This window comes from Tamandua tetradactyla, chromosome 3, assembly GCF_023851605.1.
Source record: "Tamandua tetradactyla isolate mTamTet1 chromosome 3, mTamTet1.pri, whole genome shotgun sequence".
NCBI lineage: Eukaryota > Metazoa > Chordata > Mammalia > Pilosa > Myrmecophagidae > Tamandua > Tamandua tetradactyla.
Window position 1 is genome coordinate 189,866,946 of NC_135329.1, and position 19,823 is coordinate 189,886,768.

Genomic DNA, 19,823 nt, shown 5'->3' on the forward strand with positions numbered 1-19,823 from the left:
CCTACTTGCCTAGCAAAACTCCAAACCTAAATCCATTTCACTGTCTGTCTCTTCCGATACCAGCCCTAGGTTGTTAGAGAAACCCACACAAACTCTCTGTTTCGTACCACAATAAACTCCAGGGTTTCACTTTCAGTCAAGCTTTCAGTGCTGCCCATTCAGACCCTAAGAGTAGGCTTCCTCTTACCACATCCTCTCACTCTCACTCTCAGTAGAATACTTCATTCCTTCACAACAAAATGAAATGGCTTAATTTTTACTTCCTTCCTTGCCAACATCAAGAAACTTATCTTTTTCATCCTTATCTTCAGATTTCAGGAGAACTGACTTCTTGTTTAAAAGGCAGATCTGCATTTAGTAATTTTGTGGCAGACCGGATATTCCTCATTTCTACCAAACTCTGTGGTGACGCAGTGCTGCTGGGCCTGGGTTCTCATTTCATTTTGAGTAGCAAGCCAAGAATTCATTCTCTGTACTGATGCCCAGAACTTCCTCTTCTCCAAACCTTCACTCTTTCCTTCACTAGTGGCTCTTTCCTCTCAGCATATAGATGTGTCCATATCTCCGATCTTACAAAATGGCCTTAGGAATTCAGCGAATGAATAAATTCAAGCCCAATATATTGTTTTATTACTGTCTAACTAGTGCTTTGCACAGTCTCTGGCACATAGGAAGCACACAGTAAATGTTATTTGAATAAACAAATTAATAAACTGTCCTTAATGGACATCTGTCCATTAGCAATTCCTGAGAAGGCAACTGATTTAGGGATATCTTTGAAATAAGAATGGCAGTATTTCCAGCTAAAGTGACTACCCTAATCTCTCTTCTCTTCACCCTTCCCACCTCTAAATGTTACCTCTAAATTGGGGGAAATACCAATGGCACAGCTAAGAATAACATCAAAATTTCTAGACACTCAGGGGACCAGTCCCTAGTGTATAATTGTACTCCACTTAATTGCTTGTTAGTGCGTGAAACTGCTTTCATATTTTCAGAGGGCACAATGGCCTTTTCAATAAATTTCTTATATAAAACCCTGGTCATTTTCTTACCTGGAAATGAATGTGGTTGTGTAAAGTGCATTTATGTTTATGATAAAAGGCTAGAGTCCCAAGGCATGATCTGAATGAACGTACAAAATAGAATCTCTGAGACAAAATCGCACCTCTGAGTGTCTCAGCACATCGGCAATGCAGAGTTCCTCTTAAAGTATAGTCTTGGAGGTTGTTTATTCTGCAGCAATTCAAGCTTGGGCCAAACTGATTGTTTTTCTGGCTTAAATTGCACTGCGGACCTCAAGGAAAAGAACATAAAACAGCTGGCAAATTTACAGCCTTAAAACAAAATTGCCTTAACTTGAGGGGATTCCCTTAATATTGCTTCCTATAATTTTTTCTCTTTTTAAGAACTTTCTCATTTCACAGGAATTCAGAAACATACAGCATCAAATACAAGTACTGATTCTAAGCTCTCATTTTCAAAAACAAATACGAACTTAAAGAGCACAAAACACAAAAACAACATCTTTTTAATGTAAATTCTTTATGTACTGGGTACCACAATCAAAGGATAGAAGAAGGAACTAGAGTGGCAGAATGCAGATAATGTTATTTATTTTGTATTAACGCACTTGTTCTAATGTCCACAGAACTAGCATATGACTACTCTGAGCCCAAGAATCCACACAAGAAGGACTTCCAATAAAGACAAAACAGACTAGCAACCGCCGAAATCAGTATCTCGGCTTCCCTTTTTCTCCATGCTAACTCCCAAATCTACATTTTTCAGTTAATATCCACCATTTCTTTGCTCCTACCCTCCCAAATGCCTGACAAAACATCAACCCTGGATAATATCTAACACTTACACAGCGCTCACTATTCGGTAGCTATTCTCAGCACGTTACATGAACTAATTCACTTAGTACTCATAAGAGCCCTGTCAGGGGGTTCTCTTATCATTCCCACTTTACGAGTCAGGAAATGGAGGCACAGAGAGAATCGCCCAAGGTCACACAGCTATTAAATGGTAACAATCTGCCAAGGGCGCTCTTCCACAGTATTGCTGAACTATTGTGGGAAAGATTATACAACCAATGAAATTGGAACCACAACACTTCAGAGTCACCTTCCTTATTTAGACCCTCAGCCCCATTCAACAATTCTATTATGCTTCCCCAGTTAGCTAGCTTTTTCATCCTCCCCATGACTGTTCTCCTTTTCTTTATTTCCCCCTTAACTCTCAGCAGACTAGAGTCCCTCCTACTTTCCAGAGAAAGTAGAGATTATAAGAAACTTGTTTAGCTTCTTATTGCCTGCTGCAATCATGAGGCTCCCCATCTCCCAACTAAGGACACAGAATTCCATGTCCTTTTGCCTTCCAAGGAGCACTAGTCTATCAATCATTCCCCTCTCCCTTTATATTCAACCTCTCTGTTGCCTGTTTTTTTCCCCATCAACATTTAAACATACTTATTTCTATCCAAGCTTAAATATCCTCCCTCAACCTTGACCTCTTCCACTACTAACCAGGATTTCTTTATTTCTACATCTCCTTACCTCCAACGCATTTCTTGAGTTTCTCTAGCTTGGTTTTTGCCTCTGACATGCCACAGAAATCGCCCTCGTTAAGGTCACCAGTGACCTCACCTCAGCCCTTTGCTCAGCCCTTTTGGACACTGCTGTAATCCCTCGTACCAGAAACACTCCCTTTCCATTGCTTCTCTGACAGCACATAGTCCTTTTTTTTTTTTTCTACCTCCTCTCTGCATTCTTCTTCTTAGTTGCCTTGGAAGGTGCCACCTCTTCTGGTTTCCCCAGAAATTATGTCATCCTAAATCCTCTTTCTTCTTGCACTACACCACATGCTCAAAAGAAACCTCATTCGTTCCCGTGGTTTCAGTTACCACCCATTTGCCAGGGACTCCCAACTCTGTACACCCAGCTCAGTCAATTCTATCCTGCTATTAATTTTCACTTAATAATAGATGAAAATTTCTAATATTTCTAATATTAATCTCATTCTCTTCCCCCCCAATCCTGCCCTCCATCAGTGCCCTGTTTACTTGCTTAAATCGGAAACTTGAGGAGCATCTTCTAACTCATTCCACACATCCAGCCTACCATCAAATCATGGTCATCCTATCTCCTAAATATTATTCAAACCCATTTGTTTCTCTCCATTTCCATAGCCACAGCTCTGCTCTAACCCACCATTACCTTGGCCTGGACCAGTGCAAGAATTAATTAAATTGGTCAACTTTCAGCAGCACAGCACACCCTCACTTCTGCTCAAATTCATCTTCTACATTGCCACTAATGTAATCTATTTAAACAGTAAATCTGGCCACATATTGTTTCAACTGTCCTTTGGATGTAATCCCAAATCCAAAACATAGTTTTTAAGGCAACCAAGATCTATGTTTATATCTCTGCTATTATCTTTTGCTTTTTGTCCACTGACTCTCTACTCTGCGGTATCTCAAAGCTTTCATTGCTACTTTGCCTGATGCTCTTGTTGTCCCCTCCCTCCCGCCTCACCCACCACTTCCTCAAGGATCCTGACTTCTACACTAGATTAAATTGCTTTACTATATGCTGCCTTTAATTTATTTTTCAGAAATCTGACTCCATTATTTACTTTTCAATATCTACGTTTCCCACTTCCATACAGGAAGAAACTATGCTTGGCTAACATGGTATTTCCTGTGCCTGAAAAAGTGGCTGGTACATGGAGGATAGTAAATATTTGCTTGTGGAATTCTAAATTATGATTTCATTATAATTGCTAAAGCTAAATTAATTAGTCTCAATACAGTTTATGTACTATTTATTTTGATTAATCTTGTCATCATTTCGGTTTCAGTTATTAGTTATCTACAGGCACCGATAGATACACATTAAAGAAAATGTCACATTGTTACTCAGTTTACCCATGTCCATTATTATTTTACCCATAATAATGTTTTTTGGTCACATGTTCCAATAATCAAATGTCCCGCCTGTTATCTTTGTCTTCAGATGTAAGTTGTTTGGAAAATGCTCTGTGTCATTTTCATTATGAAATGTGTTCTGTATGTAGTGTGTGTGAGTATATGGTAATGACTTCTTTATTGACAAGAATCCCCCATGTCCCATTCACCCTTTGCCCGGTGATGACAGGACTCTCCCTCCAGTGTGCTCATACAGGATATTATTTTAAAGAAATGAAACTAGGTGTGCAACTTGTTCATCAATAAAATAGGTAGTTTCCAAGTTGATGATAAAGTGGAATGTGTGTCATTTAAAGAAATTTTATTTTTTATAAGAAAGTTAGATAAAACTGAGTAGTACAATCCTCCATAACTGTTTCTTTCCCAAAGGTAAATGCATACTATTTTCTTTCCAGTAATAGCCTACTTCTTTTGCTTTGTTTTGCTTTGGGAGAAGGGCAGGCAAAGGAGAACCAAGGTCATTAATACAAAATGGTTCAAATTGCCAAGTTTTATGCATGACTTTTGGATTCTCAAGCTGTCATATGGGTAAAAACTACACTTATCTAAGGAACCCAATAATGACAGCTCAAAGGCAGAAGCTGAAACTTGAAAGTAATTGAACCATTTAAGCACCATTTACTTGCTCAGAATTTCCCCTATTTCTAAAACCCTGGTTCTCAACGTTACAGTTTTTTTTATCCAGGCCCTGCCTTGTCCTAAAGCAGTGGTTCTCAAATTTTACACTGCATCACAATCACCTGGAATATTTGTTAAAACACAGATTGCTGGGTCCCACACCCAGAATTTCTAATTCAGTAGGTGTCAGGTAGAGCTAGATTATATGTGTTTCAAAGATGTTTCCAGTGATCTTGTCATTGATCATATGAGTCCACACTTAAAAACTCCTGCCCTAAAGATATGCCCTTTCCCATATCATTTAGCATTTTTTTCCTGCCAAATGATGTAAAATATCAGTTTACTATTGCCCATTCCCATCACCTCTTATCCTTCCTTGATTCCTCTAGGCCAGTATTGCCCAATAGAAATATAATGCGAGACACATGTACAAATGCAAATTTTTTAATAGCCACTGTTCTAGTTTGCTAGCTGCCAGAATGCAACACACCAGAGATGGATTGGCTTCAATAAAAGGGGATTCGTTTCATTAGTTCTTCAGAGGAAAGGCAGCTAACTCTCATTGAAGTTCTTACTTACATGGGAAGACTCAGGGTAATCTCTACTGGCCTTCTCTCCAGCCCTCTGGGTTCCAACAACTTTCCCCGGGGTGATTCCTTTCTGCATCTCCAAAGGCCTGGGCTGAGCCACTGAGCTGCTTGGGCTGTGCTACATTGAGCTCTCTCATTTAAGTACCAGCCAATTAAATCGAACACCATTCATTGCAGCAGGCACGCCTCCTAGCTGACTGCAGATGTAATCAGCAACAGATGAGGTTCACGTACCATTGGCTCATGTCCACAGCAGTAGAATTAGGTGCCTTCACCTGGCCAAGTTGACAATTGAATCCAACTACCACAGCCACCTTAAAACATTTTTTCAGAGGTGAAATTAATTTTAGTAATATATTTTATTTAATCTAATAAATCCATGTATTTATTTACCATGTAATAAATATAATATTAATGAATTTAAAATTTCCCTTTTTATAGTAAATTTTCAAAATGTAATGTGAAGTTTTGAACACTTCCAGGGTGCACAGGCGGTTCAGTGATAGAATGCTCAACTTCCATGCAGAAGTCCCAGATTCGATTCCCAGACCATGCAACTAAAAATAATAATAATAATAAAATTTAAAAAAAACAACACTTAAAGTACATCTCACATTTCACATGCTCCATAGCCATACATGGCTGGTGGCTGTCATATTGGGCAACACACCCTAGCCCAGCAGAGCTGGAATACTAAGGGGCTCTGCTGGGTCTGCCCCTTGTGATGACACCATATTTCCTCAATTCTAAGACATCCCTGACAATCAAATATATTAGCAATTTAAAATCAGATTTTAAAACAGGAACCACTATCTGATTAGATGTACTCATGGATTTTAAAATGCATGCACTAACCGAATAGTCACTCTTTATCTTTATACATGTAACCAAAAATAAATACACGTGATGTTGCCTTTTTTAGTGCAGATTTCTTCCTTTATTTCTCTCCTGCCCTTCACCCTGCTCATCTCCTCCTTCGGCGGTAACCCTCTCCCCTGGGAAGACAATCCATGTTAACAACAGAGTATTTCTGCCCCTTTATTTTCTTTCCATCCTCAAATGATCTTCTACAAATATACACATGGAAGTTTGTCTATATTTGTTTTATTGAAATGAGATCACAGCATATCTAGTTTGCTGCACAATTCCGTCATATTTCATATTAACTCACAAAAATCCTTGCAAGTCAACTGGGAGTTCTAATTCATTCTTTCTAATGGCTGCAGAAGAGCCCCTGGACTGGGGTATCATAATTTATTCACCATTTTCCTTGTTGACAAGTGTTCCATTTTTTCCTCTTTTTTTTAGCATCAAGAAAAATAACACTACACCCCCTCAAGATAGACATATAGATGTTCACATATGTAAATATGTACAGATATACAATCACTTACCGGTCCTTTTATTTCTATGGGAGATAGTCCTGGGAGTGGGGTCAGGGTTGAAGGGTATGTGCATTTTAAATTTAACACTAGATTGCTGGTGACCAGACTGCTGGTGGGCATTTGAGGTGTTATCGTAGTTAAGCAAAGAAAACCATGAAAGTAGCCTATTTCTCACATTTCCCCAAACAACAGAAGTTCACAGCTCAGAAAGATTTAAAATCTGAGGTGTGGGGAAAACTGAGGAATACAATTCTTAGCTCGTAAACTCTTTGTTAGCTTTTCACTTCGACTTTCTCCCACCATATCTAGACCATTGCTTTCCGACAAAAACACTCATTATTAGCAGCCCGAGGAATCCATTTTTAAATCATTTTCCTAAATAATTTTTCCTTAGTCAATGACACATTTTTTTTTTTCAGGCTGTTCCCTCCAGCCTCTCCACTACATCTTGAACAACAAGGTGATATCTACTTAATGTGTAAGAATAACCTCCAGGATAACCTCTCAACTCTGTTTGGAATCTCTCAGCCATTGGCACTTTGTCTCATTTCACTCTTCCCCGTTTTGGTTGAGGTTTTCTCAATCCCTTGATGCTGAGTCTCTGCTCATTCCAGGATTTTTGTCCCACATTGACAGGAAGGTCCACATCCCTGGGAGTCATGTCCCACGTAGACAGGGGGAGGGTGGTGAGATTGCTTGTTGTGTTGGCTGGAGAGAGAGGCACATCTGAACAACAAAAGAGGCTCTCTTGGGGGTGACTCTTAGGCCTAGATTTTAAGTGGACTTGACACATTTTGACCTAATATCTCCTGCCACAAAGTTTCCCAATGGCATTCTCTCTCTATTCACATGCTCTCTTCATCCTCAACTGTCCTGGTGAATAGCAAACAAACCTGGGGGCAATCCTGCATTGCTTTTACTGCTGTATGCCCACTCATTTTGCAAAGAACATTAGTTACCATTAATAAGGATAATTCCTCTGCTAATGTTATAAAATGAAAAAAAAAAAAAGAAGAAGAAAAATTGCGCTAGAAATCAAAGAACCTGAATCTGTAACCTATCCTAAGTACCGTGGGGTAGTATTATTAGCTGAATAATAGGATTATTTTTTTTTCAGGTAGTAATAATAATTAGAATAATAAGAAGCAATAATTAATATTAATTGAGTTTTTGTATACGCTGGCATTCTGCTAAGTACTTAACATATGTTAACACATTTGCTTCTTCAAAACTTCCTCAAAGCATTTACTATTTTTATTTTATTACTGTGGTGGTTTGTAACTACATGTATCCCCAAAAATCTTGTTCTTAAAATGAATCCATTCCTATGGGTTTAAGCCTATTGTAAATAGGATCTTTTAATGAGGACCTCTAATTAAGGAATGGCCCAGGTTGGGTCTTAATCCTCTTATGGAGTCCCATTCATTACGCAATGAATGGGGAAGAGAGAGAGAGAAAGTCACAGAAGCAAGAAGCTGAAAGCAACAAAACCCATTAGAGAAGGGAGAGACCCGCAGACGCCGCCACGTGCCTTGCCATGTGATAGAGGAGCCTGGATCACCAGCAGCTGGTGTTCAGGAAGAAAGCATCCTCTTGATGCTGCCTAGATATGAACTTTTTCAGTTTCAAAACTGCAAGCTTGTAAACCATTAAGTTCCCATAGTTAAGGCCAACACAACTCATGGTACCTGCTTTGAGCAACTTAGTAAACTAAAACAATTATTGTTCCCACTTTGTGGCTGAGGACACTGAGCTCACACAGCCAGTAAATGACAGGAGCAGATTTAGAACACGGACAGCCTGACTGAGTCCTAACCTTCGCACCTTACCCCTCTCTCTTTGAACCTCAGCATCCTCAGCTATACTAAGGGTATGGTAACACCAACTCTTCCTATCTTTACTATTGATGGGAAGAAACATGAAAGTGATTTGAAGACCAGAAAAGCTTTAACAAGGTGAGGTAGTGATCTCTTAGTTTGGAAGTTAGGGCTGAGATTATTCCACCATGCAAAGCCATTTATAAGCAAAGACTAAGCAGATTAAGTATTCTGCACAATGGTAAATCAAGCCATTTTCTGACCACAAACATCATTCTGAAGGTGAAACTGGCCATACATGGCCCACTAATGCAGAATCTGGCCTGTACCAGATCCCCACAGCCTGCCGATTCGTCTGATGTTAGAAAAAGAGCAGCCAACCTTTACTTTTATTGTGTAGCTTGACCACGTCCTTCCTTTCTCTGCTCCAGCCCTTGCATTTAACTTAATTAGAGTGCCAGGCTATAAATCTCACATACTTAAGTGAGGGCCAGAAAACTCTCTGGAGCTCTCAGAGTGAAATTTGTGTGGGAGTTGAACAATATTGAATCCTCAAATAAAATGATTAACAGGCACCTTTAGAGCAGCCTTGGAGAAAACAATCCTTCCTGAATCTTGCCACCTTAATATGAGGAGCTTTTTGTTTATTAGGTTTAATAAAATGGATTTGAAAGTAACTTGGATGAGTGGCTATAAGTGAGTAGAGAGAGACAATCATCCTCCAGTCTGGAGACACTTCAGCAGCTGGAATGTCAACCCTGCTCTCTCTCCAGGTCTAAGGAGGCCATGGAAACACATTGCTAGAGAGGTTTGAGGTACTTAGTTTAGCTTTAATTGCAATCAGCTCTAATTACTGGTTCTTTAAGAACATTTCTTCCAAGATTTTAATAGTTGAAATGGGCACACCTGATCAGAAAGCCTATTTGCTTTTCCATGGCACAATAACATTTATCAGACTTCATGAAGCAGAGAATTGAAATCAGTTAGAAGGCTGAACATAATCCAATCTGATTCAACCACAGACTGAAGCCTACAAACCTACTCTTTGCTGAAACAGTGATTTAGATGCTCTGCCAAGTAAATATAGGATGTTTATGGCCTTACACAATAGGAATCTGCCTCATTTATGCAGCAGGAAGATCATTTACAACTAGTTTCTAAAAGATACCAAGCATCAATAATAAATTTTCAAATCAGGGCCGGAAATTGCAATACTCAAAAGAGGTCTATTAAGCAATACGAAATTATTGTCAGAAAGAAGGTTTTGGGGGATGCCATACCAATTTATAATCATGACATGCCTATAAAGTGGTCATGACCAGCCCGACTTTCCTAGTCTCTGAGAAGTAAGAGGTTTGGCTTTGAAGAGGATTTGGATCAACAAGCAACAAAGATAGACCCTCCCTTGCTTACAGATCTCAGTGCCGAATGGGCTGCTTTCCAAGATGACCCCTAAAACCACACTGCCTTCCCAGCCAAATCCACTACTTGGAAATAATTCCTTCTTTGCAGTCATAGACGAGAGGTGAAGTAACAAGGCAAGTGGGCCGACTTCTCCCTATATGGTGTTTTGTAAGCAGACGTTTTCTCCTTCCCATTTCCCCATTCACCCCTTTACCTCTGTCCATTTGAAGGTATTATGTACCCCAGAAAAGCCATGTTTTAATCCTGATTCAGTTTTGTGGGGCAGCCTTTTCTTATAATCCTAGTCCTATAGGGCAGATACTTTGATTAGATTATCTCCAAGGAGATTGTGGGTGTGGCCTTTTGATTAGAAGCAGGTATGATTTTTTTTTTTAACTTTTTAGGGTAAGATTTTACTTTTTTTTGTCAAATATTTTTATTGACAAATCTTCATACACATACAAGTCCATGCATGGTGTACAATCAGTGGCTCACAATATCATCACATAGTTGTGTATTCATCACCATGATCATTTCTAGAACATTTACATCACTCCAGAAAGAGAAATAAGAAATAACTCATATATCCCATATCCCTTACCCTTCTCCCTCATTGACCACTAGTATTTCAATCTACCCAATTTATTTTATCCCTTAACCCCTTTATTATTTATTTTTTGTCCATATTTTTTAACTCATCTGTCCACACCCTGGATAAAAGGAGCATCAGACAATCCTTTCACAATCACACAGTCAGATTGTAAAAGGTATATCATAACAATCATCTTAAAGAATCAAGGCTACTGGAAGTGCAAGAGTTTCAGGTACTGCCTTCTGGTCACTCCAGTACACCATAAACTAAAAAGGGATATCTTTAAAATGCATAAGAATAACCTCCAGGATAACCTCTCGACTCTGTTTGAAATCTCTCAGCCACTGAAACTTTATTTTGTCTCATTTCTCTCTCCCTCCTTGTGGGCTTTCTCAATCTCAGGGTGGGTCTTATTAGTTTACTGGGGTCTTTTAAAAGAGGAAACATTTTGGAGAGAGCTTGGAGCAGACCAGACACAGATGCTGACACTTGGAGAACACAGACATTGATGTTTGGAGATACTTGGAGCCCAGCAAACATCGTCATGAGATATTAAGTAAGCCAGAACCTGGAGAGAGCCAAGGGAAGCCAAGAGATGAAAGTCAATCCCAGATAAGCAAGGTGAGGAACCCCCACAGGAACAGAGACTGAAAGCAACGGAGCCCAGGAGCAAGGGACCAGCAGATGCCAGCCAGCTGACAGAAGTGTTCCTGACCCATCATCCTTTCTTGAATTAAGATATCTTTCCCTGGATGCCTTGGTATGGACATTTTTATAGGCCTAGAACTGTAACCTTGTAACTTTTTAAATTCCCTTTATAAAAGCCATTCCAATACTGATATATTGCATTCTGGCAGTTTACAAGCTAAAACACCTACATTTACACAAATATACACACACAAACACACACATACTCAAGAAACAGGAATGCAAATATCCTAGCCTTTTCTGTCTGCTGTGCTCTACACCAGCCTTCTCAGGTGCTCTCAAGACTTTGAGGAAATGAAAAATAGCTCCTTTTCCTGGGTTGGAGCATGAAAAAGTGCCTTTGTATCCCAGCTTGCTCACTTATTAACCATGTGTCTTTGGGAAACTCATATGACCTTTCTATGTTTCATTGTCTCATCTGAAAACAAAGAAAATAATAGCTCATGGTGAAGAAGACATGAGGTGGTGCATCATATGTTCCTCAAAAAAGAATTCAAAAAGTGTTAAGTGAAGTCAGTTGTTGTCCACTGGATCTGGATTTCCTCTGAGCTTCCAGGAGAATGCATGATTATGACTAACAGCTGGGGGGAAATAATAGCACACATAAAGAAAGACTCTCCTCAAGGGAAGTAGTAAACCTGGGGTCAGAATAAGAAAGTTGAAATTTAAGCCCTTCCATTGTTTAGTTCACTGCCATTTATCACATCGCTTAACCTCTCTGAAATTACTTTCTTCACTTTTGAAGTGGAACTGATATAACCACCTACTGTGAATATTAATATTAAATATAAAGTAAGAAAATGCACATCAAAACATTCTGTAAAGTATTTCCCCACTGTGGGTGCCGGCACACACTTGACTACATTGCCTGGCTTATCTTCTTCATAGCACTGAGTGGCCTGGAATGGATCTGTGTATTTGTTTTTGTGCTTTTTGGCTGGCTGATTTATCCAATGAGAATGTCAGCTCCCTGAGGGCAGGAGCTCTGTCTTACTCATAGTATTCATAGCTATATAGCTAGTGCTCAGAGAACTCTTGCTCTGAATGAATGTTTATTTTGTTACCCGATTTCCTGACAAATATATGGTAGTTATCCCCAGAAAATCTTTTGAAGAAGATGACGTTAGTCCTCACTGATCCCTCTCTCCATCTCTCTTTTTCCTGTTTGCCTCCTTCCCGTGTTTGAGGAAATTCCCTACTAATGAAGAAGTCTCTCCCTCCAACCCCTACTCCCAGAAGCTATCAATGCCTCAGCTTCACTTTCTGTCCTTCCTTGCAGCTAAGGGGCAGTCACTTGACTAAGCTCAGTCCTACAACATACTTGCTGCAGTGATCATGGATTGTTTCTATATCTGTGCCCCAGGTCTGTCTTCATTGGGCCAGATCTACAGCATGAATTTGGCCCTTTTTCTTGACTACATTGTCTCCAAACCTGTTTTCTGCCTATTCAGGATATACTCTGGATTTAGCCTTCTTTATTAAATGCCTTTTCTGATTAAATTATCCAGGGTTGGCTTTATTGCTTGAGTAATAGGATCACCTCTTCCCCAAATGGCCCAGTATCTCCTCTAGATCACACATGATTCCAGTCTCCTGAGGGACACTAACAAAGCTCTCCTCTCAGAAACTACCCCCACTCTCCAGCCCTTTTTCTCCTCCCTTCTCCAGATCAAAGTATATATTCCCTGGGTCCTTTTCCTTTAGAACCTTACTTTCTATAAGGGATAATCTGATCAATTAATTCAAGCCAATGCGTTGATTGCTGACACTAATGTATCACTCCAGTATTTTAGCAAATTCATTTCATGCCTCAAAGCAAGGAGGAAAGGAATGTGCTTTAGCTATCATCACAAAGGACCAGGACCTGTGAGGGTTCTAGTCTGTGTCCACAATCTCAAAGGTCCTGTATCCATTAAGACAGATCAAATCTCTCCCATCCTGGTGCTCTATGGATCAATCATCTAGTGACATTGGTGTAGTAAATGAATCAGTTTTTTTTCGTGATAATACACACACACATACACATGGTAATACACACACAGACACACGTATACCCTTCAAATACTTCAAGGGCTTCCTATTGCTCTTACTATAAAGATCCAAACCTTGAACTTGGCCAACAAGACCCACGATGTCAAACCCTAACCTTGCAATGTACTAATAAATGTTTAACAATAGGCTTTCTAGGGGAGGGGAAAAGCCCTACACTGCAGCATTTGCAAATTTTGATGGTCTAAGTGCTACCACCATGGCCAATTGATAGCTACTATATAGCTACCAGCTTACAAAATTTCTGAAAATTTGACACTTGGCTCACATGCCAATACAAGCAGACTCCATCACATCCCTGCCCCAACCTGCTTTCTTAGCCACTCCAGTAGTCTCATCTTGCTATATATCAACTTTGTTTGGCTTTATTCCACTTCCTGAATGTATCATAGCCCACTTACCCCCCCATCCCCATCACATACATCTGACCTTTTCACAGACCCACAGCAGGTCAGGTTCTCTGTTATAACTTTACACAAATCTGTAATCCTCACACTCAGGACACTTATTTCAAGTTACTTCTGTACTCCTTAATGCAACTATGTGATGTTCAACATCATAAAAAAAAAATACACGGATCTGCAGAAGGTACGATTAGAATGGCTACAGACATCCTTCTCCGTATACTTAGGATATGCCCTTTTATGAAAAAAATTTCAAGGCTTTCCAAGAAAGACTGTAGTGAACTATTCAACTCTTACAAGCACTAATGTGCGAGAGGAGGCTCCTTCTATTTGTAGATAGTTTCTTAGAATAGTGGGTTACTAGAGCTGGAGGAGACAATTCCAAATGCTTTTCTCTTATGAGCATTAGATATTCGATGCAGGTGCCTCTTTGGCAACCTCAGTGAGAATGAGGTGAGATGGGAACAAATGTCACTGAAAAAATACAGCTCCAGGCTCTCTACAGCTACCTCACAGAGCAGTTCTGGTTTATATATTGTACACATCGGTCTCCCTTATAGGATTCCTTTTGAATGGTTTTCAATACGGAAAAAAAAAAAAGAAGTTTGCAAACCTATTTATTTTAGAGCTGTGCAAAGTAAGTGCTCAGAGAAGCAGAGAATGATAGGGTAAAAAAATAATTTTTTATATACTTTATGGAGAAAAAAATCCATACGTAAATATTCCTAGCCTTTCCCTCTTTCCTCCTACTTCTAACTCTCCAAGAGAGATTTGCATTGCACTTCCAATTGTATTGCATTCTTTTTAAATAGGATTCCTTACTGAAACTAGACCATATGAGGCCCTACCTGTATTTGGGCTATGGTAGTGTTTGCCCAGTCCATGTAGCTAATCAATTATAGAACCACAACTTGAATCAGGTCTCCTGAGCTCCAGCCCAATTTCATCCTGTGTCTTAGTCTGTCTACATGCAATACCAGTGGGAACCTCACTGCTGCCAGAAGGAAAGCCTCACTGCCAAGCCTCTTCTCCATGAGAAATCTTTAGTTTTTCAATAAATTAAGTTTCCTGGAGACTACACAGATACACAATATAAAACCAGTAAATCTGATAAATACCTATATAGAAAAATAATCTCCCTTCTCTCCTTCCATCAAATTCCTTACCTTAGTACATGAGCCTCAATACCAGGGTGGATTGGACCTCTAAACCCCAATCTCAGGACCAGCTGGACCCTAAAGCCTCATGTCCAGGATTTTGGCAAAAAATACAAGAAAGCACTCCTAGGCATCATATTTTCCTGAGCAATTAGAATCATTCTACTGATGAGACAGATCTGAACTCATATCCCAACATTGCTACTTCCTGGGTATATGATCTTGGGCATGTCCTCTTCTATCTCTGAGACTCAGTATCCTGAGGGTAAGAATGTGCACCTTATATGATTGGTTGTGAAGATTAAATAAGCACATTCTGGTCATGAAGTATGTGCTCAAGAAATGATCGCTATGTGTTTCCATTCACTAACAGATATTTCCATATCAGGGCTAAGCCTGGTAGATCGTACAAAGTTACCTGTAAGTTCAAAAACAAGTTTGCTTCTGTGATATAGCCAGCTAGTTCATACTGTGCCATTCAATTCAACAAACATATACTGAGTTCTTACCATTTGTCAGACAAAGTCATAGGCCTGGGCAGATATTCAGTTCTGTCTTCAAGGAGATAAAGATTTAAACCATCCTTCATAGATGAGACCTCACATATTCTTAAGGAATGGGAAAGGATCTCACCACGTCGCTGACAACTGCCACAATCAATTCTCAGTTCTCTCAGAGATTCAAGTATGTGTGTGTGTGTGTGTGTGTGTGAGTGTGTTTCCAATTCAGTGAGAGTCAGTGTACCTCCATTCCTTCTTATTCTGGGCCTCAGAAGAAAGAGAGAAGAGTTGGTCACCGTTCTTCACATAATAAACCTTCATTCTGAGAGCTATTGAGCTATTCCTCTGTCTTCTCTTTCTAGATTAAGTAATTCCAATCCCTTTAACCTTTTCTCAGAGGTCCTATTTGCCAGACTCCAATTTAATCATTTTCATTGCTACCCTCTGGACTCTCTCCAAATCCTCTGCATTACAGTATGCTGCTTTTGCCACTGAGTTCACTCTTCTGAGCAACTTATTCTTTCACCTAGACCAACACAAAAGGAAAGCAGCCCCCAAATAAAAGCAAAAGAATCAGACAGATTTCCCAGAAAAGGGGCTCATGCAGTACACCACATGTTAACTCCCTTAATTCAAAGAAGTCAGCATTTATCATCACCTCTATGAAGGAGGAAGGGCGGAAACTAGACAGTTTCTAAATAGCACCGACCAATCTGCTTGGCAGTGATCTAAATTGCTTTTAAACAGATGAGACTATTTGTATAGTAAATATGAGTTTGTTGTAGCTACACCTAATGTCCTCGGAAGGGCGCTAATAAAATCACTGTATTAAGCTACAGTTAATGACACCAAATGAGTTGGACTTTTTTGTTTGTTCGTTTATTTTTTAATTGTGTAAAGTACCTCAGGCTGTCAGATAGGCAGTTGAGAATTTACTGTGTTACCTACAGGCAATGCCTTTGACTGGTCAGTCTGGCAACTTGGAAAGGATCTTTCTTTGCATGTTGTCAGTCAGTAGAAATTAATATTTCCTGAGCTGAGAGTGCAGAAAATTCTAAATGAGTCTTCAGAAATGATGTATAGAGGTTAATCAAATATACTGATTGTAGTATGCTGATAGTTTTTTAAGGCTGTCATAACAAAATACTACAAACGGGGTGACTTAAAGTGACAAAAATATATTCTCACCATCTGGAAGCTAAAAGTCCAAAATCAAGTCCACAGGGCCATGACCCCTCTGAAGGCTCTAGAAAGATTCCTTTCTTGCCTCTTCCAGCTTCTGGTGGTCTCAGGCATTCCTTGGCTTGTGGCAGCATAACTGCAATCTCTGCCTTTGTCTTCACATGGCCATCTCCTCCATCTTCGTGGCCAAATTTCCCTCTTCCTATAAAGGCACCAGTCATATTGGGTTTAGGGTCCACTCTAATGCAATATTTACTCATCCTCACTTGGTTACATCTGCAAAGATCTTATTTCCAAATAAGGTCCCCTTCACAGGTACTGGGAGTTAAGACTTGAGCATATCTTTTGAGGGGACTCAATTTAAACCATAACAGATGGTACAGACATATGCAGAAAGGGCAGATATGAACACCAGAGCTCTAGGAAAACACACTTTCAAGCCATGCATGGTGATTTGTAAGGCTCTCTTTTCTCAAAGATCCTTCCTGCCTCTTTTTTCACATTGTGCCATCGTGATTGGATTTACCTTGCCTCAGTTGCCAGCACCACTGTGTGTGTGTGCTTGTTTATATATATATATATATGCACATATTCTCCAGAAGATACTTCTGAAAAAAATTCAAATCCTCTCAAGAAACTGGGAAAACTCCTACTGAATAAAATCCTGCCTGTTTCAGAGACTTTGCTTTGGAATCATGTTTGAGAATTTTTTTTCTTTCTTCATCTATAAAAAGTCAAAAGTTTTCAATGGGAGTGAAAGGTGCTGGTTAGCAGATGGAGGTAGGGAGTGGGACAAGAGAAACTATTGCTTCCTTTAGGGTAATTCCAGGCAAGTCGGTGGTGGTCGCCATCTAGTTCGATTTCTGAAGCTCCTTGGGTTCTGTCCAGATTATGCCTACCTAGAACTGTGAACAATAGTCATGGGAAACCAGGACACTCTGGAAAAACCTCCTTATCAAGTTTCTTGAGACTCTCTCTGCTATGGACCAAAAAAAATTCAGTTTGGTATGGAATTTTTTTCCCAAGAAAGTATAGTCCCAAAGGCAATCAGATCTATCAAACAATGACTTCAATCCTAGGACTTACAGAATTGATAGGAAGTCCCTAAATAATCAGCCATCAGGACAATTAGGATGTCCAGAGCTTTCTATCTACAGGATCATAACACAGTTCCCTCGCTGGGTGAGCACCAGCAGTTCACTAGCTGTCTCAGCATCAGAGCTAACCAATTATTTTCCTACTACTCTAGTTGGTTGTCCTTGCTCAGACACATGTCTCAGATATTTGTAGTTTCTTATCCTACAGAGTGAAGGAAAGGCTTACGTACACAAACGCCATTGGTAAGTCCATAACCTAATCAAGGTTTGTGAGCCCTAAAACAATGAATAACTAAAGTTATAGCACGGTAAATGTTTTTGTATTGATAAAAATGCACTGTAACTTAATTGCTGAAATCTTTATAAAAAAAGATTCCAATTATGAAGTGGAACTACAAATAGTGCCTGAATTCATCTATCTGGTGGTAATGATAGTCTGGTAAATGCCTATGAAGTGGCAAGAAGGCACTTTTTTCCCTCCAGTAAAAGTAGGGCACCACTATTGATATATGTTGCAATATTACTTTGTAGTGGTTATGGCGAGTGGCCAGGAGTGCTGGATTAATAAATCACCAGTAGACACAACACACTGCTCCTTCCCCTTATCCAGATGTGTGCTGCAGAGACTCCTCAGATGGTTTCAGAGAAGCCACAGTTTACATGCACCACTATAATCCATTGTACATTAGGAAGCAATTTTTATCCCATTTGAATTTGAAAGCTAGCTACCAGCTAACACTAATACTGGCATCTCTACATTGGGAGGATTTTTTTTTAATGAGGAAAAAAAATAGGGAAAGGGGACAAAGAAAAGTGAAAAAGAAAAAAAGCTGAGATTGGTGAATCTTAAAAAACATGTATCTACAATGAGCAGTGACATTTTCAGCAAAGCTTTTCAGTACCTGAAAAGTTAAATTCTTGCTGACTTTCAAAAACCAACCATTTGGGTCATTCTTTAAAAAAAAAAAAAAATTAAAAGATAGCCATCAGATTAAAGGAATTCCATTTAAAAAAATCAAATGACCCTCCAACAAAGCTGTATTTGGGACATGAATAAATCATCTAGCCATGAATTATTCATTGTTATCAAGAAACAAGCTGGGAATTCCAGGAACTGGGCTCAGGGAGGTGCCGAAACTGGGGAGCGAGTGGGTTCATTGTCTCATGTTCACCAGGGGAAGGGAAGCAATAGGCCATGGGGTGTTGCCCTCTGGGGCAGAGACCATGCCAGCCCTCCCCTGGTATTTACAAGGGCAGCCTTTATGCCCCAGAGAGCAAAGTAAATAGAGTTTAATCCATAGACCCTTACTTTACAACACTGCACATGCTTGGTAGGCAGACAATGCAAGTTTTGGATGACTGGGCTCTTTTTGTTTTTAATGCGTGGCGCACATGGAGAATATGGGCTATGTGGAAAAGTCGGTAGGGTTGTAGATTGGAATTTAAAGGGGATGGCTAGAAAATCCTTTGATGATACGCTAAGAGCAGTCTGACCTATCCATTTGCAGCTTTGGGGTTCATACTTTTTTCAATATTATTTGAAGGAAGAGAGGGAGGCTCCCAGATTTAATCAACTAACCAATATATGTCTGTATTCCAGGTCCAAACTGCTTTGCAGGAACTACGATAATTCCGGCTGGCATTGAAGTGAAAGTGGATGAATGTAACATCTGTCACTGTCACAACGGGGACTGGTGGAAGCCTGCTCAGTGTTCAAAGCGTGAATGCCAAGGCAAGCTGACTGTATAGAGCAAATTCCCAACCAATGACAAATTCTTAGGAGAGTATGCTATGGCTTCTACACTGCACATGTTTAAAACAAGACAAAACAAACTCCTGCCAGCCACAACAGGGTCACCAGCAAAACTTTTAGGGTTGACAAAAGTGAATATTTTACTAAGGGGAAATTTCTCTCTCTCTTGCTATATAAAATATATATAGTATATGGCTATCTAAACCGCTTTTGTAATTATCAGTGCTTGATGGTGACGACGACTGGATTTCTGGAACAAAAAGAAAGAAATATCCTTGCACAGGCTCTTGCACTGGAGATGCCTCTGACCTGTCAGCTTATCGTCAGCTGATTTACTCCGTTTTCATTCTTCTGTAACCCTACAAGCATTTTTCTCCCATAGTATCTTTTCTTTCATCTCTAAAATCCAAGGGACCAGATTCGACTGCATAGTAAAGTTTTGAGTGGTGTCAAAAAAGTTTTGGTAAGGGAGCACAGGGTGGAGGACTCTTCCTAAGCAGGAAGACAGAAGAGAATCCAACCATTCACTCCTTCCGGTGAATCATGCCCCGCGGATTAAGCAAAGAGAGGTGG

At 39.7% G+C, this 19,823-nt stretch overlaps 1 protein-coding gene across 1 annotated transcript in view; it reads left to right on the forward strand.

Annotated features, from left to right (window-relative positions):
• The window catches only part of VWC2L (von Willebrand factor C domain containing 2 like), a 149,398-nt gene extending 130,152 nt beyond the window's left edge, over positions 1–19,246 (forward strand). Inside the window, exon 3 of the mRNA XM_077152020.1 lies at positions 19,098–19,246. Within this exon, the coding sequence (XP_077008135.1) occupies positions 19,098–19,246 (149 nt within the window). The remainder of the gene's footprint in view (positions 1–19,097) is intronic.
• Positions 19,247–19,823: the final 577 nt, after the last annotated feature.